Genomic DNA, 27278 nt, shown 5'->3' with positions numbered 1-27278 from the left:
CCCATGCTACCACGCAGGGTGCCTTTTCGAACTTGCAGGAAGTTGTGTTGGTCACGTTTCTGTCCCACATTTGACCGCTGGGTGGAAGTGGAAAGCAAGCTGTTGTCGCCGGTGTCACGAGCGGCTAGTGCGAAGCACCACTCGCAGGGCGCCAGCGCCAGCGCCAGCTGAAGGCTCCAGCGCCGGGTACCCGCGCGCCCGGGAAGGGGCGGGGCAGTGGGAGGGGCCTGCGATCGCCGGGACCACCAATGGAGTCCCGAGATCGAGGACCGTGCGCGTGACGCAGGCGAGCCGGCTGGAGGTTGGGGGCGGGGGGGCGGAGGGGCGGCGAGTCGGGCGCTTTATCTTCGTTTGCGGCTGGGCTCGGGGCGTTGCGGGCCCTGGCCCCGGGACTTCTTTTGTAGACGACCTTCCCGCCGCTGTGCAGTGACGGCTTCCCTGCCCGGCCCTCTTTGCCGAAGTCCCCGCAGCCCGGCTGGGCCCCAGGTAATGCCCATGCTCCCACCTTCCTTCTCATTTCCCGTCTGGGTCCCCCCCGCCTCAGCCCGAGGAGAAGGGGAAAGAGGTGGCGGCTGCAACTCCGGTTCTGCGGGCCTGGCCTTGTCCAGGGCTGTCCAGTCCCCGCAGCCCAGAGACCGGGAGGCTCCGCCAGTCTACGGGAGTTTGGGAGGGGAGGACGGGAAAGTTACGGTCAGGCATCCATCCACGTTACTGGCAGTCGTTTAAACCTCGGATGCTCGTTTGGTGTCCCCCAGCCCTGTGGCATCTCTCAAGCCAGTAGTACAGAAAGTTATAAATTAGAAGGCATTTTATTCTTTAAAAAGCGAAACCACAAACTGCATTCGGGAAGTCATCTTTTTGTTGATTTAGGGGGGAAAAACTGTGAGAAGGGAAGGATGGCGCAATAAAATGTCAAAATCTGTTAGGTTGTGGGCTCGTGTTTTGTTTTTTAAATATTAGGCTGTAGTTAAGTTTTCAATCTTTGACTTTAAATGTTAATACCCATGTAATTTAAATACGCACACACATATTTTTAGAAGTTATTTGCAAGAAACATCTATAAACTGTGTTCTCTGCTTTTATGCATAGGTTAAGTCCAGCTATCACTTGAATAGTTAAGTGGCTGCCCCTTGTTTAAACTATTCCCCCATCCACCCCCGAAGAGTACTTATCTTCTTCTTCTCTTAAATACAGAATTCAACTTGAAGATATTTTTCCCCCTCCTTGCTTGCCTTGAGCAGCATCATTAATGACCAGTTAAGGAAGTTTGTGCTGCTGGGGGCCTGGGACTAGGTTTTGGAAAGAGGTCTGATGCATGGAAGAGTAAGAGGAGTAATTGTGAAGAAAAGCACGTGTCTCGGTGTATCACATGTTTGGAACCCCTCAAGGGTTTCACATTCTCTTAGGTCTGAGTGAGCTCACTCTTCCTGTCGCCAGCTCATTGGAGCCTCTTTTTCCCCTGGCTCTTCAGACTCAAGCCACACTGGCTTTAATTTTTGTTCCTGGAAAGCCTCTTCTTTGCTTATCTGCTTGGCCTTTAATGTCTCCTTCACCTCTCCCTTTCCCCAGTTCCTAAACGTTCTTTAAAACTTCAGCCCAAATATTGTTTCCTTGGGAAATCAAGCTATCTCCTTGTCTCCCTAGCAGTCCTTAGTCTCCTTACCAATAATTAATCATTAATTGTAATGAGTATGTTAGTTAATTAGATGCTTTAATTGTTCTCTACTAGTAAATTTCATGAAGGCTGGGCTAGTTTATCTTCTTTATGTCTTCTTAGGGTCTAGACCAGCACCTGGCACAATAAAGCACTTGAGTGAGTTAGAGGAAAAAGGAAGGAACTTTTTTTGTGTGTGTGTGTATCAAGGTTTGAACCCAGGGGCACTTAACCACTGAGCCACATCCCGAGCCCCTAGTTTTTTATTTTGAGACAGCATCTTGCCAAGTTGCTCATCTAAATTGCTGAGAGTGGCTTTGAATTTCTGAACCTCTTGCCCCAGCCTCCCCAGCTGCTGTGATTTGTAACAGGTGTGCACCACCCTGGCCAGCAGGAAGGAACTTTTGAATGAGAAACATTAACTAGGGAAGAGTGGCTGTTTCCTATGGGAAAGAAAAGGAAAAATAATTTAACAAAGGCCAGTCAAGCTCGGTTTGTCAAAGAGGAGCCCCTGTTTTGGAATTTACCACAGTGGATAAGTGATTGTACTAACTGTAGAGATGTAAATCAAATTTGCCCGTCCTTCAGTTTTGCTAATTGATTAAATAACCTGGTTCTGCCATATGTAAAAGTTGTGGGGTTGCACTAGGGCAAACTTGTTTGGAAGGAAGAAGGTCAAATATTTTATGTTTTGGATTTAAAATTTTATTCACAGTTGTTTCTCTTTCCCCCTACTTAAGGGTGATGTCGCAGAGTTCTTTACCAGAATAGGTATTCAGTATTTATTTAATGTTAGGTTCTTCTGAATGCTTTATTAACGAGAATGCTACAGGCAGCCTAATGTTGACACTTTTTTCAACATGATTCATTTATTTCTCAAACTGATATTATTTGCTTTCTGACGACAAGTTACTTATCACACAGAACATTACATAACTGCAGCGCACAGATTAGTTTCTGAAATTCTTGTTGAATCAATGTGTTGTATTTAAAAATAGCTACCTAGTCAACTTTATGTCACCAAGGAGGAACATATTTGCACTTCTACTCACTGGCTGTGACTTTTTGAACAAATCTCCTGCTTATCTGAAAATAGAGTGGACATGTTAAATGGGGTGGTGCCAGCCTGTGATGCCAGCTCTGCAAAGGCTACTGGCTAAGTACACTTGATTCCTTCACTGCTCAACCTCTTGAGAGACTTTCTTTTTTTTTTTTTTTTTTTGATACTGGGGATTGAATCCACAGGTGCTTAACCACTGAGCGACATCTCTAGTTCTTTATATTTTGAGACAAGATTTCACTAAGTTGCTGAGACTGGCTTTGAATTTGGGATCCTCCTGTCTCAGCCTCCCAAGTTGCTGGGATTACCAACATGCGCCACTGTACCCAGCTAGACTGACTTGTTTTATGATCACTGTTTTCATTTCCTTAACTCATTTTGCAACCCACCCCAGTCAATTTGTCATTGTTCCTGAAACTAACTATGCATGTAGTTAAGTAAATCACAGCTATTAATGTCCTCAAATTGTGAAATATCTGTACCCTGGCCCACTCTCCTTTTTTTTTTTTTTTTGTTACACTTTAATTTCCATTGACCTTAGATTACTACTTCTTGAATCTTCTAACTTGATTTCCAACATTGCTTGCTCCTGGTTCTACTCTACTTTAGGCCTTTTCTTTTTATTGTTAATTCTTTTTCTCTCCACATTTTTTTTGGTTCCTTATAGTTGTACATTATGATGGGACTGGTTACATATTCACTAGTGCTCACAATGTAACAATGTAATTTGGCCAGTATCCCTCCCTAGCAATTCCTTCGGCCTGCCCACCCTCCCTCTTACCCTCTGGTTCCTTTCCTCTTATTCTACTGATCTCCCTTTGATTTTCATGAGATCCCCCACCCCCACTTTCTTTTTTTTCTCCACATTTTTTATTGTTGCATTATAGTTGTACATATTGATGGGATTTGTTGTTAAATTTCCCTCCCCTTTCTTTTCCTTTTTCTCTCACATATGGGAGAAAATACATGACCATTGACCTTCTGAGTTTGCCTTATTTAATGTAATAATTTCAAGTTCCATCCATTTTCCTGCAAATGATATAATTTCATTTTTATTTGAGTGAATAAAACTCCATTGTGTTCATATACCACATTTTGTCTGTTGATGGGCACCTAGACTGATTTCACAGTTGGGCTGTTGTGAATTGTATTACCATAATCATGGGTATGCATGTATTTCTGTGGTACATTAACTTTAATTCTTTAGGATAAATACCAAAGAGTGGTCTAGCTGGGTCATATGGTGGTTCCATTCCTAGTCTTTTAAGGAACCTCCATGCAGATTTCCATAGTGGTTGTATTCATTTACAATCCCACCAAGAGTGTAAAAGTGTTTCTTTTTCTCCACATCCTCTCCAGCATTTATTATTGTTCGTATTCTTGATGACTGTCATTCTGATTGGTGGAGATGAAATCTCAGTGTAGTTTTGCTTTTCCCTGACTACTAATGATGTTGAACATTTTCTTATGTATTTTTTTGCCATTTGTATTTTTTCTTTTGAGAAATATCTAATTCACTTGCCCATTAATTGTTTTTTTTTTTTTGTTTTTTTTTTGGGGGGGAGTGTTTAGTTTTTTGAGTTCTTTATATGTTCTAGATAATAATTCTCTATCAGAAGAGTAGCTAGCAAAGATTTTCTCTCCTTCTGTAGGATCTCTCTTCACATTCTTAATTGTTTCCTTTGTTGTGCAGAAGCTTTTTAATTTGATACCATCCCATTTATTAACTCCTGGCATTATTTTCTGAGCTTTAGAAAGTTACTGTCTGTGCCTATATGCTGGAGTGTTGACCTTATGTTTTTTTTTTTTTTTTAGGAGTTGCATACTTTATGGTCTAAATTCCTAGGTCTTTGACCTATTTCGCGTTGATTTTTTTAAAAAAATATTTTTAGTTTTAGATGAACACAATCCCTTTATTTTATTTATGTATTTTTATATGATGCTGAGGATCAGACCCAGTGCCTCACAGGTGCTAGGCAAGGGCTCTACCACTGAGCTACAACCCCAGCTCCTGTAGTTGATTTTTGTGCAGGTTGAGAGAGAAAGGTCTCTTTTCATTCTTTTACATATGGTAAACCAGTTTTCACAGCAGTATTTATTAAAGAGGCTGTCTTTTCTCCAGAGTGTGTTTTTGGTAGGATCAGATCGTTGTATCTATGTGGATTTGTTTCTGTCTTTGTCCAGAAGCAGAAGTGAGTGTCACAGTAGGCCAAGGGCAGGTTCAAGTAGGCTGAAACAAAGGGAGTTTTAAGGGAAAACATGAGGCCTCTAGAAACTGTCTGTTTTTATGCCAGTACCACACAGTTTTTGTGACTATAGCTCTGTACTATAATTTTAAGTCGGGTATTGTGATGCCTCCAGCATTGCCTTTTTTGACTAAGAATTGCTTTGACTATTCTGGGTCTTTATTCCAAATGAATTTTAGGACTTTTTTTCTAGTTCTGTGAAAAATGTCATTGGTATTGTGATGGGGACTGCATTGAATGTGTATATTGCTTTTGGTAATATGGCCATTTCAATAATATTAATTCTGCCCATTCATGAACATGGGAGGTCTTTCCGTATTTTGGGGTCTTCAATTTTTTTCTTCAGTGTTCTGTAGTTTTCATCGTAGAGGTCTTTCATCTCTGGTTAGAGGTATTCCTAGGTGGTTTTTTTTTTTTTTTTTTTTTTTTTAGTTTATTGTGGATGGGGTTGTTTTTCTGATTTCTTAGCAGATTTGTTGTTGGCATGTACGAAATCTGTTGATTTTTTTTTTTTGTGTGTGTGTTGATTTTGTAACCTGCTTACTGTTAGTTCTTATAATGCCCCATAATAACTGGAATTATTTAATCACTTATAAGAATGATACTAGTATCTGCTCTATAGGTTGTTAAGAAGTGCTATGTAAATGTTAGCTGTATTATTTCTTAGGTCACCTCCCTGGGAGGCTTCCTGAGTTCATGTGGCTTGTCCTTATCTGTGCCTGTACTATAATTTTAAGTACTATAATTCATTCATTATGAATGAATCCTAGATCTCTGTCTTCAGCCCAGGCTTGTATATTCGGCTGGTCATAATCGCTTGGCTGGCCTGCAGGCACAGATTTTGACTTTACCTACTCTCTCTTCCCCAGGTGTAATTACTTAGCATACTGGCAGGGCTGTAGCTTTAGTCAGTGAGTTATCTATGTGAACAGCTGCCTGGATATCTCAGGGACTCCTCAGGATAATGTTTGTAACTTTATCTCATCTCCCTTATCTCTCCACTCTTTTATTATTTTAATAAATACATGTCATTGAGCCTTACTTCAGGTCTTTATTGTCTTTGGTGTGTGACCTTATTGTGGTCCCCATCAATCTCTCCTTTCTCTTGTATATCCTTTCCTTAGGTCCTGAGTTTAATTTTCTTCAAGATAAATATGCAGTCAGTCTCTGTTTAAAAACCTCCACTAGGCATTAGGTCTCCCTCCTTCCCTCTCTTCAGTTTTTCTTTCTGAGGCAGATCACATAGCTACACCCCTGGCTTAGCTCTTTTTTTCCCCCTAAGTTCCAAACTTCTTAAAATAGTTCTTAAGGGCCCTTGCCCTTTCATACCCTGTGCTTCAGCCTTATAGCTTCTCTTCCTTGGAGATGTAACCTAAACTTTCCCTCCTTTAGGAAACCTTTCCTTATCGCCCCTAGGCTCCTTGGGAATAGAGTGGTGTTCCCTTCACACTCTACACCTCTGTCACTGTCCAGTAATACCAGCAGGTGTGATAATTATGTTTTATGTCTTTCTCCCATTAGTTCCTAAATCTTTGAGAGCACAGGTTGTTGTAAACATCTTTGTATGCCACACCTGGCTTATGTTAGCTCTCAAGGAAGTGTTTTGAGTTAAGCAGTCTAGCATCAGGGCCTGCGCTTTATGGTATGTTTTTCATAGAGTGCTCACTAACTTTCATCCTGTTTTAATGTCTCAAAAACTTCTATTCCTTCTTTGAACTCCACTCGGATGCTACCTTCTCCCTGAGGTCTTGTTTTGACTTTCTTAAATTGTTAATTATGACTTCTTTCAGCACATTTTGTGTTTGTGTGCAAGAATAGAGGTGTAGGCCTCTGAAGTATTACAACATATTTATCTAATATCACCGAAGATTATGGTGCTTAATATGTGTGAATTTTTCAGTTGATTGATACATACCTTTTAAATGTTAAAACTTAAAAAAAAAAAAATTCAGGGCTGGGGATGTGGCTCAAGCCGTAGCGCGCTTGCCTGGCATGCGTGCGGCCCGGGTTCGATCCTCAGCACCACATACCAACAAAGATGTTGTGTCTGCCAATAACTAAAAAATAAATATTAAAAAATTCTCTCTCTCTCTCTCTCTCTCTCTCTCTCTCTCTTTAAAAAAATAATAATTTCAATGCAAATGAAAAATTTCCCCTTGCATTCTGTTTAAACTACTATAGCCTTTTTCTGATGTCCAACTGACAGTAAGGCGTAGACTTCAGCTCAGGTCTGCCTTATTACACTGATGTGTTGGGAAACTAAACTTTTTGAAAATATTTTTTAGTTATACATGGACACAATCTTTATTTTGCTTATTTATTTATTTTTGTGTGGTGCTGAGGATCGAACCCAGTGCCTCACATGTACGAGGCAAGCGCTCTGCCACTGAGCTACAACCCCAGCCCGGGAAACTAAACTTTGGTCCTACATTAAAAGTGCTGGTTCCTATTTTTAAAGTGTTCTTTCTTTCTTTGTTGTCTTCTGTAGTTGTGCTTCTGGCAGTCACTACTTTTTTCTATTTGAAAATGAGGACAGGATTACCCACCTTGAAAGATTATTATTAGGAATAGAGGAGATAATCTATACAAAGGATTTTTTCATACAGTTTAGCAGACAGTAAGTGTTCTCTAAAGAGAACTTATTAACAGTTCTCATTTATTCTAATTGTTTGAATTATTTCAGTAGGAAAAAAAAAATCTCAAGTTTGAGAGATCTTCCAGTGGAGTAAGGGACATGACATTTGCCAATAGACAAACTGTAGGGATGGGTCCTGAATGGCCGATGTTGATGGAAGTCTTAAGCTTTAGAACAGATCATTTAGAATTATATACATATAATTTAAATCCCAGACTCGGCAATAACTTCATTAATTGTTCTGTTTGTGTGTTTATTTAAATTTTTTTTCTTAGTTGTAGTTGGACACAATACCTTAATTTTATTTATTTATTTTTATGTGGTGCTGAGGATCCAACCCAGCCAGCGCCTCTCACATGCTACCACTGAGCCACAACCCAGCCCTTGTGTGTTTATTTATTTATTTATTTATTTATTTATTTTTGTGGTGCTGGGGATTGAATCCAGGACCTTGTGCATATGAAGCAGCACTCAACCAACTGAGCTAGATTCCCAGCCCCTGTGTGTTTATTTTTGAGCTGGGGTCTTGTGGTGTTTCCCTGGCTATCTTTTGAACTCCTGAGCTTAGGTGATTCGCCTGCCTCAGGCTTCCAGGTAGCTGGGATATAGCCATGGCCTACCACACCTAGCCAGTTGTTGTAGGGTTGTAGTTTTTAGTGTTAGCATATAGTTACAAAGAAGTACAGAGTGTCAAGCTCTAGCTTACACCAACGTTTGAATGATGGCTCCAGGAACTTGTGGTGAACAATCTGGTTTCATGTTCTTACTGTATGTGAAAATATTTGGTAACTATTTGTGAATTAGTTCATCAAACTGTATGAAGTGCAGAATGTGTTCCAGATACATTTTTTGATATTTGTTTAAAAATGGTGAACAAGAGAAAATTCTTTTTAAGGGGATTACAGTCCTTTGGGGTAGATAGGAAATAAATAGTATAATGTAATTTGTACACAAGTGCCCTGAAGAAAAATTAAGCAGTGTGAGGGGGTAGAAGAGGAGCAGAATTCCAGGGCATTAATTTTATTTATTTATTTATTTATTTATTTATTTATTTTGTGGTACTGGGATTAGCACACATCTATATCTCCCCCCTTTTATTTTTATGTTTTCATTTTGAGACATGGTCTTTCTAAGTTGCTTAGGGCCTCTCTAAGTTGCTGAGGCTGACCTTGAACTTGGAATCCTCCTGCCCCAGAATGACTGGGATTCCTAGCCCACTTGTCTCAGGGTGTTCATTTCAGATAGGGTAAAGAAGGAAGTCCAGTGGAGGAGACAGTCATAGAGAACTTGAATGAAGTGAAGGGGAAAGCCTTGAGGGCAGCCTCTGGGGCTTCTTCAGGAATGTCCTCCCCCCACCCCGCAAGAAAGGCCTCTGAGGGGGGGAGCACAGCTAGTTCAGAAAGGGCAGAGGGCTGGGATGTAGCTCAATGGCAGAGCACTTGTCTAGCATGCCTGAGGCCCTGAATTCAACCCCCAGCACTGCAAACAAACAAACAAACAAACCAAAATCTAGTGTTTGAAGGGTTTAGGTAAGGACAGGACTTAGTCCACTTTAATCTTTTAAAAAGTTCTGTTGGTTTAACAACAACCGCCCCCCCCCCCAAAAAAAAAAAAAAAAAAAAACCCACAACACTAATTGAGTGTGGTGGCACATGCCTGTAATCCCAGTGGTTTTAAAAATGCTTGGTCTTCTGAAATCTTTCTTTCCTTTAGTCTTTTTACAGGACTGTCTTTCAGTGATTTAGCTTTTTTTTGTTTTGTTTAAGAAAGAGAGAGAATTCCAATACTTATTTTTAGCTTTCGGCGGACCCAACATCTTTGTTTGTATGTGGTGCTGAGGATCGAACCTGGGCTGCACACATGCCAGGCTAGTGCGTTTGTATGTGGTGCTGAGGATCGAACCTGGGCTGCACGCATGCCAGGCTAGTGCGTTATCGCTTGAGCCACATCCCCAGCCCCAGTGATTTAGCTTTTGACATATGGTTTTCTCTAGAGTAGATTGATTGTTCCTAATTTTAACCATCATGGTTTCCTTTAATGTTTTATTTTTCTACAGGATACCCAGTTTTAATATTTTTGTGTGTGTCGGTTAAACAGCATTTGTCTATCAAACTTTTTTTAGGTTTTTTGGTTTTTTGGTTTTTTCTTTTTTTTACTTTTTAATGAGCACTTCTAATCAATATGGGATAACAGCCAGAGAAAAATAATAATTTATTTATTTTTTATTGTTTTTCTAAATTTTTTTTTTAGTTGTTGATAGAACTTTATTTTTATTTATTTATATGTGGTGCTGAGAACCCAATCCAGTGCCTCCACCACTGAGCTACAACCCCAGCCCCAATAATATTATTTTAGATAGCATATATAACTTTTCTATGTAATAAAAGTATAATTGTCTTTTTCACTTATTGAAGTGCTTGAAATAGATTCTGAATACTCTCTGGAGTCTAGGGGATCCCCCACCATCAATTAAGAACAATTGTAGGGGACTGGGATTGTGGCTCAGTGGTAGACCGCTCGCTTAGCGTGTGCGAGACCCTGGGTTCAATCCTCAGCACCACATAAAAATAAATAAAACAAAGGTATTGTGTAAAAGAACAATTGTAGGGCACATGAAGCTATTAACAGTGAAGATGATGCGCATTGGCATCCTCCCAGCATGTTTTCCTCTTGGTTCTGCAAGTTTAGGATAATTGGTTTATGGAATGATTCCTCTCCTAATGCATTCCTGTTGTGCCCCAGGTACTTTCCACGAGACTTTGGAAATTCAAGGAGAAAATTCTATAGTCCCTGTTTGACAAATTTAGGTTTATTGTGAGGGACAGTATGACACTGACAGATGGAGAGTGCAGTGGAGCTACAGAGGGGGTGAGATGAGAGTTGGTGGAGAAGACTTGAGCAGAGGTAGTGGGTTGGAGGCAGGCTAGTGGTAGATGGTAGGCTGTAGAATCTGATAGATTTTGTTGTGAATTCCAGTTCTGAAGTTATAGAATTATTATTTTTTAACAGTCAGTAAATATTTAAGGAATTTCTCATGTTGTGATTCTTTCTCTGCCCCTCAAGGTCACTGTAGTTCCTCTGATGCTGAAGTTTGAGATTTATCTTTAAGATAGTCCTTTTTAAAAAGTATCGATGCTAGATTCAATTGTTCCATCAGCCTGAAGTTTTAAAATTTGGACTTCTTTTGTTTCTATTTGAATTATGCACATAGATCATGATGATTTCAAAGTTCCCCATCAGAATCTCTGGGATCAACTTTCTTCAAGAAGCTGACCTCAGGATCACTTTTTAGGGTTGATGGATCTGACTAGTTTTGTTTGTTTTAGTACCAGGTGCACTTAGCCACTGAGCCACATCCTCAGCCCTTTTATTTATTTATTTATTTAATTTTTTTTTCCCTCAGCCCTTTAAAAAAAAAAATTATTTAGAGACAAGGCCTCGCTGAGTTGCTTAGGGCCTCGCTGAGTTGCTGAGGCTGGCTTGGAACTCAGGATCCTCCTGCCTCAGTCTTCCATGCCGCTGGGATTACAGGTTGTGCCACTGTGGCCTGCCTGCCATGTTCTTAATTGCCACTCTGACCCATTACACTCAGAAACAGTATAGATCTGTGGGATATACCAATGCCTAAGATTAAAAAAAAATTTTTAGGTCTTTATAGTTTTTGTTAACTGTCTTATAATTCCATCCTACATATTCATGTGAGTAAAGCAAAACGACAAAGTTACTGTATGAGTGTTTTCAACAGATGTGTGGCTACAGGAGAAGCCCTCTTGGGAGAGATCACAAAACTGTTGGAAAATTATGACTTGGGATATATATATTAATCTAGTATTGGTACTTTTTCAAAAGGATTATCATAAAGATAAATCTCAAACTTCAGCATCAGAGGAACTACAGTGACCTTGACGGGCAGTGAAAGAATTACAACATGTGAAATTCCTTAAATATTTATTGACTGTTAAAAAATAATAATTCTATAACTGCAGAACTGGAATTCAAATATATATATATATATATATATATATATATATATATATACACACATACATACATATATAATATATATTAAAACACCTCCCTAAACTACATTTTTCTCATCTTTAAAATGAGGAGAGTATTTATCTAAGGTTGTAAATATTGAAAAAATATAAAGGACTTAGCAGCACAGTTCTGGGAGGTACATAGGTGCCCCTTCAATCAGTGCTCTTGTTGATGACATTACCACTGCTGTTACTTACTATTGACATATCGACTTTACATACTTAATGCATGTAAAGCATGTAAACATGCCGAATTGGCTGTTGTTAGTCTGAGAAACATTGCACTATGCTGTATTCTCTCATAGGGCTCTGGTAATAGACTTTATTTATTTATTTATTTATTTTTAAGAGAGAGTGAGAGAGGAGAGAGAGTGAGAGAGAATTTTTAATATTTATTTTTTAGTTCTCGGCGGACACAACATCTTTGTTGGTTTGTGGTGCTGAGGATCGAACCCCGGCCGTACGCATGCCAGGCGAGCGCGCTACCGCTTGAGCCACATCCCCAGCCCCTGGTAATAGACTTTAATCTCGAATTTATTTTTCAGTTTTCTTACATTACTGTCTTTTGTATTTTAATCTTTTACTATATATCTTTAAAGAGTGCCTTTTAAAAACATATCTATTTTTTGCAGTGCTGGGGCTCAAACCCAGGGTCTTTCACTAAGCATGCTACCCCTGAACTAGAGTGCCCAGCAAGAGTGCCTATTTTTATTTTTTTAAGAGAGAGAGAGAGGGAGAGAGAGAGAATTTTAATATTTATTTTTTAGTTTTCAGCAGACACAACATCTTTGTATGTGGTGCTGAGGATCAAACTCAGGCCGCATGCATGCCAGGCAAGCGCGCTACCGCTTGAGCCACATCCCCAGCCCAGAGTGCCTATTTTTAATTCCACATTATCTGTTGTAAAATTATTTCCTTTTTGTAACATCTTGTTTCCCTTTACATCTATTTTGGTTTTCTTTCGTGATTTCTGCACCAGAGATTAGTTTTCATTTCTCTCTTCTCATTTCTGTTTGAGGATTAGATGCTCCATGGCTTCCTCTACCTTGGTAACACAGATGACTTTTAAGTCTTTACCAGTAGCCCTGGCCAGATCTTTTCTAGGTTCCTCTTAATCAAATATTATTGTTCTTCTGAAATTTCTTTGACATATTCATCTACTGTTTTGCATTCTTTTTCATTTGTATGATTTCAGAAAAAATTAAAAGGGAACTGATCCAGAGTTGTTAGATTTTTATGTTGCCAAACAGTGACAGCTGAAAAAGCAACTAAACTCACCATTTGCTATATTCTATCATTTCATACACAAAAGACATCTTTAAAAGTTTAGGAAGACCATGAACCCAGAATTTAAATATATGTGACTTTAAAAATAATGTAATGAGGGGCTGGGGTGTACCTTGGTACCCTAATATAAGCTTCATCATTTTATTTAAAAAAATTTTTTTTAGTTGTCAGTGGACCTTTATTTCATTTATTTATATGCAGTGCTGAAAATTGAACCTGGGGCTTCATACATGCTAGGCAAGCACTCTACTACTGAGCCATAAACCCCAGCCCTATTTTTTGTAAAATTCTTTTTTAAAAATTTGTTTTAGGGGCTGGGATTGTGGCTCAGTGGGTAGAGTGAGCACTTGCCTAGCATGCATGAGGCACTGGATTCGATCCTCAGCACCACATAAATGTAAAATAAAGATATTGTGTCCACTTAAAACTAAAAAATAAATATTTAAAAAAGTTTGTTTTAATCAGTTATTCATGCCAGTAGAATGCACTTCAGTAAATCATATATGGGTGGAATATAATTTCTCATTCTTCTGGTTGTACATGATGTAAAATCCCACCGGTCATATAGTTATGTATGTACACAGGATGATAATATCTGATACCATTTTTATTCTGATCTTTCCAAAATTTGACTTTGACCATGTTTTCAGTACTTAAAATTCTCCCCACTGCCTTCCTAAAAAATTCAAATTTTGTAGGCTTTCCTAGTTTGACTCCTCTCAGTCCTAATCTTTTTCCTCATATCACTTTGTTATCAACCTTTTTTTTTTTTAACAGTTGCATTTGTAGTTTGGATCTCACTAATGCCACTCCACATCTGGCTCTTATTTATAGACTTTGTGGTCTTGGGCAAGTTACTGTAATTAGAAGAAAAGTAGCCTCTTGCACTCTAGGGCTTCCCTGACACTTCAGCTAGGCCTTGGTGTTACTATGAGCCAACCTGGCACTTAATAGCTAAGTCCTTTTGGTGTTCTGTTGAACACAAACAATTTCTCTGAACACCAACATCAGATAAGATCATCTGGTAACCTTGATGTATCAAGACAAAACCAAGGTTATGCATTAATCATGTCTGAACACAAAGGAAACTAAACATTGCTAAGTTATAAAAGATGAAACATCCCCCTTTCCAGGCTAATGTGAATGATTGTGCTGCTTTACCAATTAACAGTGGTACCGGCTTGTCTGCAGTTTTGTTTTCCATAGTATCCAGTTACCTGCAGCCAACCATAGTTTGCAAATATAAACAGTTCGTAAACTCTACACCATTCTTCATATTCTTGATGAAATCTTGAGCCATACCATCCTTTGTTGCCTGGGACATGAATTATCTCTTTCCAGAGTATCTACCCTGTGTATGTTACCTACTTAATAGTCACTTAGTAGCCATCTTGGTTATCAGATCCACTTTTGTTCAGGTGACCTTTACTTAATAATCCCCAAATGCAAACTTTTATTATAGTATATTGTCCTATTTTGTTATTACTGTTGTTGAATCTCTTCTAATACCTAATTAAATTTTTTTTTTTTTGGTTGTTGATGGACCTTTAATTTATTTATCTGTGGTGCTTAGAAGTGAACCAAGTGCCTCAGGGAAGAGTACTTGCCAGGGAAGCACTCTATCACTGAGCTACCACCCCAGCTCTTACAATACCTAATTTATAAATTAAACTTCATGTATGTATAGGAAAAAACAAAATATGAATAGTTTGATAATGTCCCTGATTTCAGGCATTCTCTGGGGGGGCGTCTTAGACTGTATCCATTGTAGATAAGGGGGGACTTCTGTTCAGCTGCACTCTGTTTGCGTCTACTAATTGTAGAATTGTCTTTGCTTTCTGACAGTACCTGAGCCAGAGTAAACCCTTGTGCCCTGGGACGCTTCAAAACTATCCAGCCAGATTCCACTTCTGATCTTCTAGTTTCCTATTGTAGGTCTTCCTAATAACTCAGCTTGTTCAACTGCCGTTGTGTTCCTGGTATGGGTGGAGGGCACTGATGGTAATACTTCTTGAGCCTTTGTTTTTTCATATTAGAGGTGATAACATTTTTTTCCCCAGAATTGTTATGAAGATTAAATGAGAGAACCTAAAGCACACAGTAAGGGCTTTCCATGGAGTAGACAACAAAGTCTAGTCTCGTTCTCTAGTGGTCTGCTTCAGTTATGGTCCCCTGAACAGGGCTTCTAAAGGTCTTGTTTTAACCCTTTCTCACACATGGAGTGTTATGTTCTCATCCTTCAAGACTCAGTCCCCAAATACCTTCCTTTCTGTGAGACTTTTATGACTTTTTCTGATATCTCCTGACTTTGAACTTCCGAGTTATTGTTTTTACCATGGATTGATTATTAATTATACTCTATCTGTGGCATCCTTGTAGCTGTACTTTGCTGTTTAATTTTTGATTTTTCATATACTTGGTGCCTGTTTGTTCAACTAAACTATTCATAGGATCTAATTTCTTCAAGTTTGTTACAGTATTTTATACTCAGAAAATGATTAAATGTGATTAAAGGAAAACAAAAGGAAGACCATATCATCAGTTGTCACATCTCTTATGGTTTTATTCTGAAATTCACCTAAGTCAGATGCTTAGTTCAAAGCTTTTATTTTATAATTTTTTAAAAATTGTATTAGTTGTAGTTGGACACAATACCTTTATTTTTATGTGGTGCTGGGGATCAAGCCCAGGGCCTTGCCCGAGCCAGGCAAGTGCTCCACCACTGAGCCACAACTCCAGCCCCTTGTTTTATAATTAATTCTTTTTTGTGTATGTGATTTTGGGAATGGAACCCAGGGCCTAGTGTGTGCTAGGCAAGCACTGTACCACTGAGCTATATCACTCCATATTAAACAATTTTTAATTGACACATAATGATTGTATATTATTTATAGGTTACCATGATATTTCAATACATGTATACAGTGTGAAGTGATCAAATCAGGCTGAATAGCTTATTCATCATCTCAGTCATGTATCACTTCTTTGTGTTGGGAACATTCAGAACCTGTTCTTCTAGCCACTGCTCAAAGCTTTTTACATCTTCTTTTCCTAGCAAATCAATGGTGGATAAAGAGAATATGTCTGTAAGAAACCGGCTATCCAAGTCCAATGAAAACTCTGAGAAAGATGAAGACCAGAAAAACCCTACAAAGGAGTCCCTAGAGACTCATAGAAATGGTGAGGCTTTACATTTTTTGGGATGAATTAATGAAATAATAAATTCAGTGTTCCAGAGTAGGGATTATAATTTTGTTTGTTTTTTCTCTATTATAAATGAATATTAATAGTTTTTATATCTGGTAACAAAGACATTACCTACTTTCATTCAGTCACCTAACCTACTAATAATTATTGGGTATCCTGTTATATAATAGTGAGCAATACTGATGTTTGCCCCTTAGAGCTCCAAGTTAAGTGAATGACAACCCCCCCAAATCACACACATAATTAGATCACTAAAAATAACTGATACTATCAAAATTACTAATTACTCTCATAATAGATATAATGAGTAAAACTAGTAATTAGCAGAGTACCTAATCTAGGTCTGTACTGAGTTATAAACCTTAGGAGTGAGGGAGAAATTAGGAAGTTTTTTTTTTTTTTTTTTTTACTTCTTATATCCAAGTTTGCTAAGTACTTGAATACAAAGAGGAGTATAACACAGTGCTTGTTAAAGTAAAGGCTTATGATTAAGAATGGTAGACTTGTAAATGTAACTCTGATGTCATCTGTTACATCAGGATATTTGTTTTTGCAGTGACATTTGTATAGGTTAGATTTCACCACGGATTTGATATTTGACCCTTGTTTGGTTAACAAATAGGGTGAAACTTTCTGATATTGTCTTTGGCATCTTGAGACTTTTTATAAAAGTACATTATTTTGTTTTTCCTACTTTAATTTTAAATATCAGTAGCTGGATTCCACTGGAATGTAAATGTTGCTGTTTAAGTTGACATAATGAAGTTTATTGACAGATTGTTGTATTGATGATTTAAATTACATATTCTTTTTTTTAAAAAACATTTTTTACATTTTTTTTTTTTATGTGGTGTTGAAAATCAAACCAGGGCCTCATACATGCTAGACAAGTGCTCTACCACTGAGCCACAACTCGAGCCCCTTAAATTGCTGCATATTCTAATGTTATATAAAAAATGAAATTTATACAACGAAGGAGGAGTTAATATTGGGGAGAAACATTCTGAAGAAAGACAAATAATGAAGATCATTGATTTGGGTAACTTATTTACTCATTCAATTTATATACTTGTTAAATAAAAACCCACTGTAGACAGTAAATGCAGGTCTGTAGGTTATGTTTTCCAAAATCCTCCTTTAGGATCTCAGGAGAAATATACAAACAAAAGATTATAATACATAGCAGGGGTATGGGAGCACGGGTAGGGTAGAGGGAACTTTTGCAGAGGAAGTCAATATTTGAGCTGAGGGTATAGCTCAATTCGTGGTAGAGCACTTGTCTAAGCCCAACCATCCTGTGGACATAAAGACTATCTTTAAGTGACACTTCTAGATTACTTCTGTTTCTTCATGGAGAGCAAGGTAAAACTAGGATGAAGGTAGTTTAAGACATAGTCATTCAGAGTGTTTTAGAAAATAATCAAAATTGTAAATAAATTTGAACTTCTCTAGGCAATAAAATCCTGTTAGTCAGTGCCTACACATTAGCTAATTTGATTCTTGCCACGAGTGGACAAAACATTTGCTGAAAGAACTGAAACTTGAAAAGTGGTAATTAGTTACTGCTTAGGGCTCCTTAGTCATCTTTAAAATTATAGTCACTATAAGTTCCTGACCTGTCTTTATTTATTTATTTTTTTAATGCTTCATGAGTGGGATCAGAGGATGTGGGATTTTTTTTTAAGTTGTAGATTGACACAATACCTTTATTTTATTTTTATTGACTTTTATGTGGGGTGAGGATCAAATCCAGTGCCTCATACGTGTGAGGCAAGCACTCCACCACTGAGCCACAACCTCAGCCCCAAGATATAGATCACGTAACAGTGTGCACGATGTTTAATTTTTTAAAATGTTAATTTTTTTTAAAGAGAAATGATATTAGTTACCTTGCTTTTCTCACTGGGTTACATACATATGTGTGTGTGTGTGTGTGTGTGTGTGTATTTCTCACTGGGATACAAAGATTAAATATGTTGGGCTGGGGTTGTAACTCCATGGTAGAGCACTTGCCTAGCATGTGTGAGGAACTGGGTTTGATCCTCAGCACCACATAAAAATAAAAAAAGGTATAAAAAAAGATTGCCATCATTAAAAAAAGATTAAAAGTGTTGACATATGATACATAATTTATTTATTTTAAAATCTTTATTATGTGGTGCTGAGGATCAAACCAGGGCTGCCTGTGTGAGAGGCAAGTGCTCTACCACTGAGCTACAACCCCAGCCCTATATACTTTATTTTTTAAAAAAAATGTATCTTTATTGAAGTTGTGCTTCGTGGTGTTTGTAGTTACAAGTACTGTGTTTTCTTCTAGGAGTTGTAGAGTTTCTAGTCTAATCCTAGGTCTTTGATCCATTTTAAGTTGACTTTTGTGTAGGATGAGAGAGAGATCTAGTCTCATTTGAATAGTTAATTTTTAAAAAGAGGCCACCCTTTCCTCTGACATAGGAATAATGAAGAAAGAGGTTTACAGATAGTGAAAATTAAGAAATATAGAAGACATTTAAGAATTTGGTACCCAAAGTGAAGAACTAAATGTTACTTAGTAGGGCTGGGACTTAAAGATACAAAAAAATTTGTTTTGCTTTATTTTTTGTGGTGCTGGGGATTGAACCCAGGGCCTCACACATACTAGGCAAGTGCTCTACTATTCACTGACCTAGCTATACCCTTAGCTCAAATATTGTCTTCCTCTGCAAAAGTCCCCTCTATCCTACCAGTGCTCCCATATCCCTGCCATGTATTATAATCTTTTGATGTATATTTCTCCTGAGATCCTAAAGGAGGAGTTTGGAAAACTTACCTCAGACCTACATTTACTGCCTTCAATTGGTTTTTGTTTAATGAGCAAGCATATAAATTGAATGAATAAATAAATTACTAATCCAATGATCTTCATTATGTGTCTTTCTTCTGGGTAACTTTGGCAGTAGATCTGATGAGGTAATAGAAGTACAGGATTGTTATAAGTGAGCATTTCTAGTGAAAATCAATGAAGTAGCTGCCTAACTGGAAAGGTGCATCTCCCTGGTGCAACTATGATAGCATGCAACAGCATGTACTTACTCTCACTTAGTCTATAGCTTAAGTATGTGTGCTATTAGAATAGGATTTTTGACACTTCAAGGACTGCATTTTAAACATTTCTGTTAACTGTTACATGCCTTAAAAGTGTTAGTTAACATTCATTCATGAAGATAAATATTGTAGGCCTGATTTCTTAGAAATCAGAGTTAAGGAAATAAACACAAGATTTTGTTTTTTCCTTAGGGATCTATCATTTGGTTCTCTTAAGTTTCAGTTAGAAAATAACTGACTCCTTGTGTTGTTATCAATTAGTGGTATTAGTAGAACCAGGCAGATATAGCAATAATTACATGATTCTCAGTCTTGTCTTATTAGTGTTTAGTTTTTACATATTGGGGTAGTGCTATGGTTTTATATACATTGTCCCCTTTGACACTGATGTTGGAGGTTAATTCCCATTGTGAAGTTTAAGAGGGTAGAGACTTGATCTATGATGTTTAGAGCAAGGGCTTTTGTGAGCTGATTGGAATTAGATAAGGCTATCAGGGTGGCACCTCCATAACTGAATACTGGTGATTCTAAAAGAAGAGAGTAAAAGACAGACAGATGCACACATGCATACACTCATTTGTGCACTCACTCTCTCACCATTGCCTGCAGTGCCTTGGAACTGTTCCAGCAAGAGTGCCAGTGCCAAATGGAACCCCTTGACTTTGTACCCCAGACCCAGGAGCCAAAAGAAATTTTTGTAAGATTTACCTGGTCTGTGGTATTGTGTTATTAGCAACAGACAATGTGCCACGGCAGCAAGAAAGTATTTTTCTCTTAAGTATTATATGAAGAGTTACTTTTTTTTGTGTGTGTGTGGTGCTGGGGATTGAACCCAGGGCCTTATGCATGTGAGGCAAACACTCTACCAACTGAGCTCTATCCCCAGCCCTAAAGAGTTACTTTTGGGTAAAAGAAAATTAATTAGGTTTTTAATATTTTTCTTATTCAATTTTAATGTCATTTTCAGTGGAGTCTTCAGACATTCTTAAGTGTGAACAAACTCTCTTCTCCGTTCCCAGTTCCTATTGCTGCTAGCCAGTTTGTAATAATGGTTATCATGTTATTTATGGATAGGCAGTTTCTTTTTGGAAGTGATGTACAGGTGTGGGAATTTCTTACAACGAATGTTTCATCCTTCTCCCCTTGGTAGTTGAAAAGAGAAGTTTGCATATTCATTTATTTATGAAATACATAGCTTAATATGAAGTGATTGTCTAGTCATAGAACTGAATATAAAGAAGTATATTCTCACAGTTGATAGAAAAATCAAATGAGCTGAACATGGTGGTACATGCCTATAATCCCAGGGGCATGGGAGGCAGAGGCAGAAGGATTGCAAGTTTAAGGCCATCCTGGGCCACTTAGTGAGACCCTTGCTAAAAAGGGGGCCCAGTGGTAGATTGCATGCTTCTAGACACTCTCAGTTCTGTTTCACTGGCATATGTGTCCATCTTTAAAATTGATAGTGTCTTCCAACTTTGGTTTTCTTCAGGATTCTTCTATTTTGTGTCACTTGATTTTCCAGATGAATTTTAGGATCAACTTGTCCGTTTCTACAAAGAAGCCAGCTGAAATTTTAATGAGGATTGCTTTCAATCTGTAGATAAATTGGGAAGTATTCCTATCTTAACAAGAATAAGACTTCCAATCAATGAAGATGGTATATCTTTGTGTCCATTAGGTTTTTTAAAAATTCTGTTTTCTTCATGGCATCTTTCATTCACTTCAGATACTATAAAGCTTGATGAAGTAAAATTTTTGGATATAATCTTTGACATCCTTTGCAGTCTTTCCCATTTGAGGTATGGCGTTTTTTATAATTCTTGACACTGACAATTTCCCTGAGACTTTGTTTTGAACCATTGTATCTTTTCTTTTTTATACCTTTATTTTATTTATTTATTTTTATTTGGTGCTGAGGATCGAACCCAGTGCCTTCATGTGCTGGGTGAATACTCCACCACTGAGCTACAACCACAGCCCTGAACAATTTTTTCTTTATGATCATTTATGTTCATCATAAGACTGTATAACAATAACTCCGTCCAATTTACTCTGCAGAAATTACAAGTCAGAAACATCTGTGTGGACTTGTCACCAAACTTCACCATAGTCCTATTGGTGCCCTTTCCCACTGGCTGTTTTGTTAGATCCCTTCTGTGTTTTAACCTCTAGTATTTTCCATCACTGTTTCTCTGGGCTCTATATTAGATTAAAAACTAACCAATCAACCTACATTTTCATTTACTACTGTTTCTGCAGATGTGTTTAGTCTGTACATTCCAATTGTTTAAATTTTGTGTTTTAAGAAATCTGGTGCCTTTTCAGATCTGCTTGGTTATGTAGTTTCTTGTTCCTTGTTTATATTTTCAAGTTTCACTTTTATTTCCTTATTAAGCATCTTATTTTATATCCTATAACTAATAATTCTAATATCATTAGTTTTGAAGCTCTGAGTATCTTGGTTTTGCTTTCTTCATTTCTCATTTATGTTGCCTGTTTCCTGGTGTATTTTATGATTTTTAACTACAAATTTCTTTTTTTCTTGGACCATTATCTGTTGTAATTCTTTTTTTTTTTTTTTTTAAAGAGAGAGAGAGAGAGAGAGAGAGAGAGAGAGAATTTTTTAATATTTATTTTTTAGTTTTCAGTGGACACAACATCTTTGTTTGTATGTGGTGCTGAGGATCGAACCCGGGCCGCACACATGCCAGGCGAGCGCGCTACCACTTGAGCCACATCCCCAGCCCCCTGTTGTAATTCTTTAAGAACTCGGTTGATTTAAAAAAAATTTTTTTTTATGAATAATCTTCCAGGGAGGAATTACATTTGCATCTGTCTGGGGATACAATTTGGGTTTACTTTAAAATAAATATGCTTCTTGAGGTTTTTCAGGCCACACAGATAATGTGAATTTAGGCTGCAAATCTAGTGAAGAGTAAGGGAAATCCACCCCCCTTCCGCCTCCAACAGCATTAAAAAGAGACAGGCTCATTTCCTTACTGTTCTCTTTGTTGTTTCCACCCTGTATGGTGAGGATGTAGCTGTAGGAGTCCTAAGGTGTAAGGTAGTGTCCTCTAGACTTCCCATTTTGGGCAGGACCTAGACTCGTAAGTAAAAACAGGACTGAGTGGCTGCCAGTTCTGAAGCTCAAGATTTGCTAGAAACCTTTGATAAGAATTCATATGTTTCTCACATATTTCCTCTTTTTTTTCATTTGTGAATTTGTGTCAGCTTGGTAATAAGTTTTAAAAGTTTTTTTAGTTTTTAATATTTTCATATTATCTTAGTAATCTCAATTGTAGGATCTATTCAGGGAATCTAACATCTCATACTGTCAGAAGTGGATCTACAGCATCATGTGGATAACATAGCTGTCATCACTGTGTATATATTTAGTAGTTTTTTCATATTTATTATTATTATGTATAAAGCTCCTTCTACTTATATTGCCCATGCTGCATTTTAAAATTTTTATTTGTAAATAGACACAATACCTTTATTTTATTTATTTATCTTTATCTGCACTAAGGATGGAAGCCAGCGCCTCACACTTGCTAGACTCCATCACTGAGCTACAACCCCAGCTCCCATGCTGTGTTCTTAAGGCTATGCCATGTTTTGTGGTTATACTGTAGTTTATACTATTTGCTTGTCCCTCAGCCTCATAATTTAAATAGTGCTGCTAGACAGCTTGTATTCATCAACTTCAAACTCACTTTTTTCCCTTCCTTTAGGTCGAATTGACATAAAACAGGTGATAGCTAAGAAGAGACAGTTGGCAGCAGAGGCAGAGGTAAGAAACTTCCTCTTTCAGAAACATAAATGCACAGTTTTTTTTTAATAGAGTTTTATTTAGTAACAGTTTTAATGTTAAATTGTTTTAAGCATTATTTGCCTTTTTCATCAGTTGATATTATCTTGCTAAGGAACAGGAAAATAAGATCTGTCACTTTGACCTGTATAAGAGTGCATATTGCCCTTTTCTTTCCTGTCCCATCCTTTACTGTCATTTTCTGGCTCTAACTGGCAAATCTTTTTTTTTTTTTTTTTTTTTTTTAATAATTGTAGATGGACAGCATGCCTTAATTTTATTTATTTATTTATTTTTCATGTGATCCTGAGGATCGAACCCAGTGCCTCACACATGCTAGGCAAGTGCTTTACCACTGAGTTACAGCCCCAACCCCAAATCTTGTTTTTTAATAAGCCATGTAAAGGCTGATGTAGTTAAATGTAGGAGTGCTTTATGAAAGTATTTATCATGATTCACAGTAAATAGGCCTCCAATAAATATGGAGTCAACATCTAGAAGTAGATTCTCTGTCAGGGAAGTAGAAATAACAACTCAAAAAATAACAAAGTGGAGCCATATCAAGCAGGGAAAACTATTTCCTAAATCAGAATTCAGTGTACCTTCAGGAAATTCTGGGGTCAAAGAATACTTAAAAAAAAAAATTGTAATTTAATACCATTTGTGCCTGAGTGTAAGTTGACTTCAAATCCAAGACAAACCTTTTCCAATGAGAAGATAGCTTTTGAAGTTTGTTAACCAATCTCAATTCATAATTATTATTATGTAGATAAAATAGACTTGTTTTAGTTATTAATTTACTTACATATATGTGTATGCACATTCCTTTATTACAAATAATTTAGAAAAATTAAAAATATTACATAAAATAATGTGTATGAGATTATTTATATTCACTCTGATATCAGTGTCTTTATTATCAGGCTGGTTTTTCAGTTATCTCCCAAGGCTAAGGGCATAATCATTTTCCCTTTCATCTCATTTGTTTGAAACATAACACTTTCTTAGTCCAGGGATGATGCTTTCACTAGAAATATTATTACAAGAATCTATTTACCACATGAAGAAATTAACCCCCGTCATCCTAGAGGGTATTTGTGATGACTACACTATTACCATTCACCATATTGCTTTATAAAGTGGTATTCAAGACATGTTTGCTATATTTGAAATAGTAAGTCTAGACGAAGTTAATAAGAGTGTTAAATTTTATTCTTTTTTCCTGATTCCATTAAGTTAACTGTATGAGCCTCTAAAACTAAGGTGAACAAGGTCTCTTGTGGAGTATGTATGTCTTTTCTGATTTGGAACTTTGTTGTTATAAGAGACTGTTAAAAGACATGATTGTTAGGCAACTTCTTATCTGAGTGATTAATTTGTAATTTTGGCTAAGAATATATTTTATATTTATAAAAAATTAAATATATTTATAAAATATATTTCATAATATAAGTCACATGTGTTCTTTTTCTTTTTTGTGGCACTGGGAATTGAACCAGGACCTTATGCATGCTAGGCAGACATTCTCTACCACTGAGCTATATCCCTAGCTTTTTTTTTTTTTTTTTTTTTTTTCAATTCAACACCCACACATACACACACACCCACACATGCACATGCTTATTCGTAACTCACAAAAGCTAAATATTTTAGGGTGCAAAGTGTTCAGACATTCATAATCTAGATGAAACTACAAAGATACAAAAGAATCCAAGCTTGAGCTTCATGTCAGCTGTATCCATAGTCTTATTTTATTTTGAGACAGAGTCTTGCAAAGTTGCCCCGACGCTGACCTTGAACTTGTCATAGTCATGCCTCAGCCTCCTGAATAGTTGGGATGCAGGTATATGCCATTGTGTCCGACCCATGTTCTATTTTCGAAGGTTTATTCTTATGAATTTAGTGATTAAAATAAAGAATTTTTGTTTTTATAGTTTCCTAATGTGTTTCTGACTTGTCATTCTTGTAGACAGGACAGACTCCTTGGTGTATGTCTTTTGTTCATTTCCCCTTCCCATCAAGAACAAATAGTCGGGGCTGGGGATGTGGCTCAAGTGGTAGCGCGCTTGCCTGGCATGCATGCGGCCCGGGTTCGATCCTCAGCACCACATACAAACAAAGATGTTGTGTCCACTGAGAACTAAAAAATAAATATTAAAAATTCTCTCTCTCTCTCTCTCTCTCTCTCTCTCTCTCTCTCTCTCTCACCTCTCTTTAAAAAAAAAAAAAAAATCTTTAAAAAAAAAAAAAAAGAACAAATAGTCCTTCCCCCCCATCCAGTGAAAACATTCTTTATTGGTGTACACATATTTCAAACTTTTACACATATCATGCAAAACTGTCTCACACTTGTCTAATTGTTCATTGTGATGATATTTTTTAAAGTTACAGCGACTGTAATAGTAAAAATAATTCAGGAAAATGACTCAGTGAAATGAAAACACTGAAGCACATGTGAAAGTATTCATACATTTTGTATGCTTAATTCTAAGGTAAATCTACTTTGGAAGACTATTATACACAAAAATGGCAGTTATATTTGTATTGTGCTCCATGTAACTGATAAGAAACCAGAAGGAAATCTGAAATAATTTTACAAGGTTTGGTTATTTTTCTTTTTAAGAACACAGTCTTTTAAAAAAAAAAAATATATATATATAATATATTTAGTTATAATTGGACACAATACCTTTATTTTATTTATTTTTTTATGTGGTGCTGAAGATCGAACCTAGCACCTTGCACATGCTAGGCCAGCGCTCTACCGCTGAGCCACAGCCCCAGCCTTAAGAACATATAGTCTTATGCTCTATTTGTAAAGATTCAAATAGGCGAAGGATCATTCTGTCCTGTTTGTTTGCTACATGCTTTAAAACTCTAGGCACAGGCAGAGTTTGTGCCTGTGCAGGTGAGTTGGCTCATGGGCTCCATCACTGTGGGTGGGCATCTGCTTGGGAGGGAACTGGGATGTCTCCTAAGTACATCTCTGTGTTAAAATTGACTCCAGAGGAGAGAACCTATACACCAATAACAGTGGAAGAAATTGGGAAATGTATTAAAAAGCAACTCCTCACATCAGGCTCAGATGGATTTAGATTAAAAAAATTCTTAAGTAACATGTGGATTCAGAAACTCATGCAAAGAGGCCATTGATCCTGTCATCTTCAAAACAAGATATGTCACCTTGAATTATAAGTGGTAAAATGAGGCACTGCTTGTGTGTCTACTGCCTGGCTTTGAATAATGTACCATAACCTTTCCCTTCAGAAGACCCTCTTTCAGCAATAGCTGTAAAGAATCAAACGGATTTCCAAGCTTGTGGGGCAGATTCTTTCATGCGCTAACATGGGAGATGATGCTGCCGGCACTTACATTTGGTCTGTGTGAGGTCCTATCTTGCCTTCGCAAAAAAAATATGTCAATGCTCCAACCTTTGCTCCAGCCCTGGTGTGGCTGCAGTGCTGCTGGGATAGCTAGGATTATTGCTTCACTGGAAAGAGTGCAGATGTTGCTTCAAGACCACAAACATCAGGACAAATTTTTGAACACTTATCAAGCTTTCAAGTTGCTGAAATGGCATGGAGTTGGATAGTATTATCAAGGCTTCGTGCTCATTCTTTTTCATAATGGATTCAGCAATTTTTTTTGTGGCAGGGAAAGGGGGCAGTGCGGGGACTTCCACATCCCATTAAGGTGCATCTGCCTCCTGTGGTGTCCATGATGCTTATTTATTTTTTATTTTTTTTAAAAACCCTTTATTTCACTTGTTATTTTTGTATGTGGTGCTGAGGATTGAACCCAGGATCTCGCATGTGCAAGGCGAGCGCTCTACCGCTGAGCCACAACCCCAGCCCTCCGTGATGCTTATTTGACCAATGATTTTCTCTGTGGTGATCTGTTGGGTGCCATCTTGTTTTTTTCCAGTTGATGTTATAAAAACCTACAAAGTCTTAGAGTGATGGGGAATTTTTGTCTTTCTCCAAGGTTTTGTTTTGCTTTCTTTTCTTTTTAATGGGACATGCCGCTCACTGATCTTTTCAGAGGTGCCCATCTGAGTTACCATCAGTTCTTCATCCTTTGTGGAATAATCGGTGTCATAGAACCTTGTTAACCATGATTTTAAAAAATATAATGTTTAAGTACCATTTATCAACTGAATAGAGTTATGAAGAATGCAATTTGATCTGTTTCCTAATTGGCCCAAATACAAGTCCAGGCAACAGGGAATTAGGGGAAAAGCTGTTTTCTCTTAAA

General features: G+C 37.5%; 1 protein-coding gene across 2 annotated transcripts in view; it reads left to right on the top strand.

Annotated features, from left to right (window-relative positions):
• Positions 1–226: 226 nt before the first annotated feature.
• SOAT1 (sterol O-acyltransferase 1) overlaps positions 227–27278 on the top strand; it is a 59219-nt gene continuing 32167 nt past the window's right edge. For both annotated transcript variants that reach the window (XR_014022672.1, XM_081299383.1), the window contains exons 1-3: positions 227–486; positions 15978–16102; positions 22948–23006. Coding sequence is in view for 1 of the 2 variants with exons in the window: in XM_081299383.1 (XP_081155509.1) it covers positions 15985–16102; positions 22948–23006 (177 nt within the window). In the remaining variant the exon portion in view is untranslated. The remainder of the gene's footprint in view (positions 487–15977; positions 16103–22947; positions 23007–27278) is intronic.

This window comes from Spermophilus citellus (assembly GCF_964194105.1).
Source record: "Spermophilus citellus genome assembly, chromosome: 6".
Taxonomy (NCBI): Eukaryota; Metazoa; Chordata; class Mammalia; order Rodentia; family Sciuridae; genus Spermophilus; species Spermophilus citellus.
The sequence above is the reverse complement of the archived record's forward strand: the minus strand, read 5'-3'. Positions and strand labels throughout refer to the sequence as shown.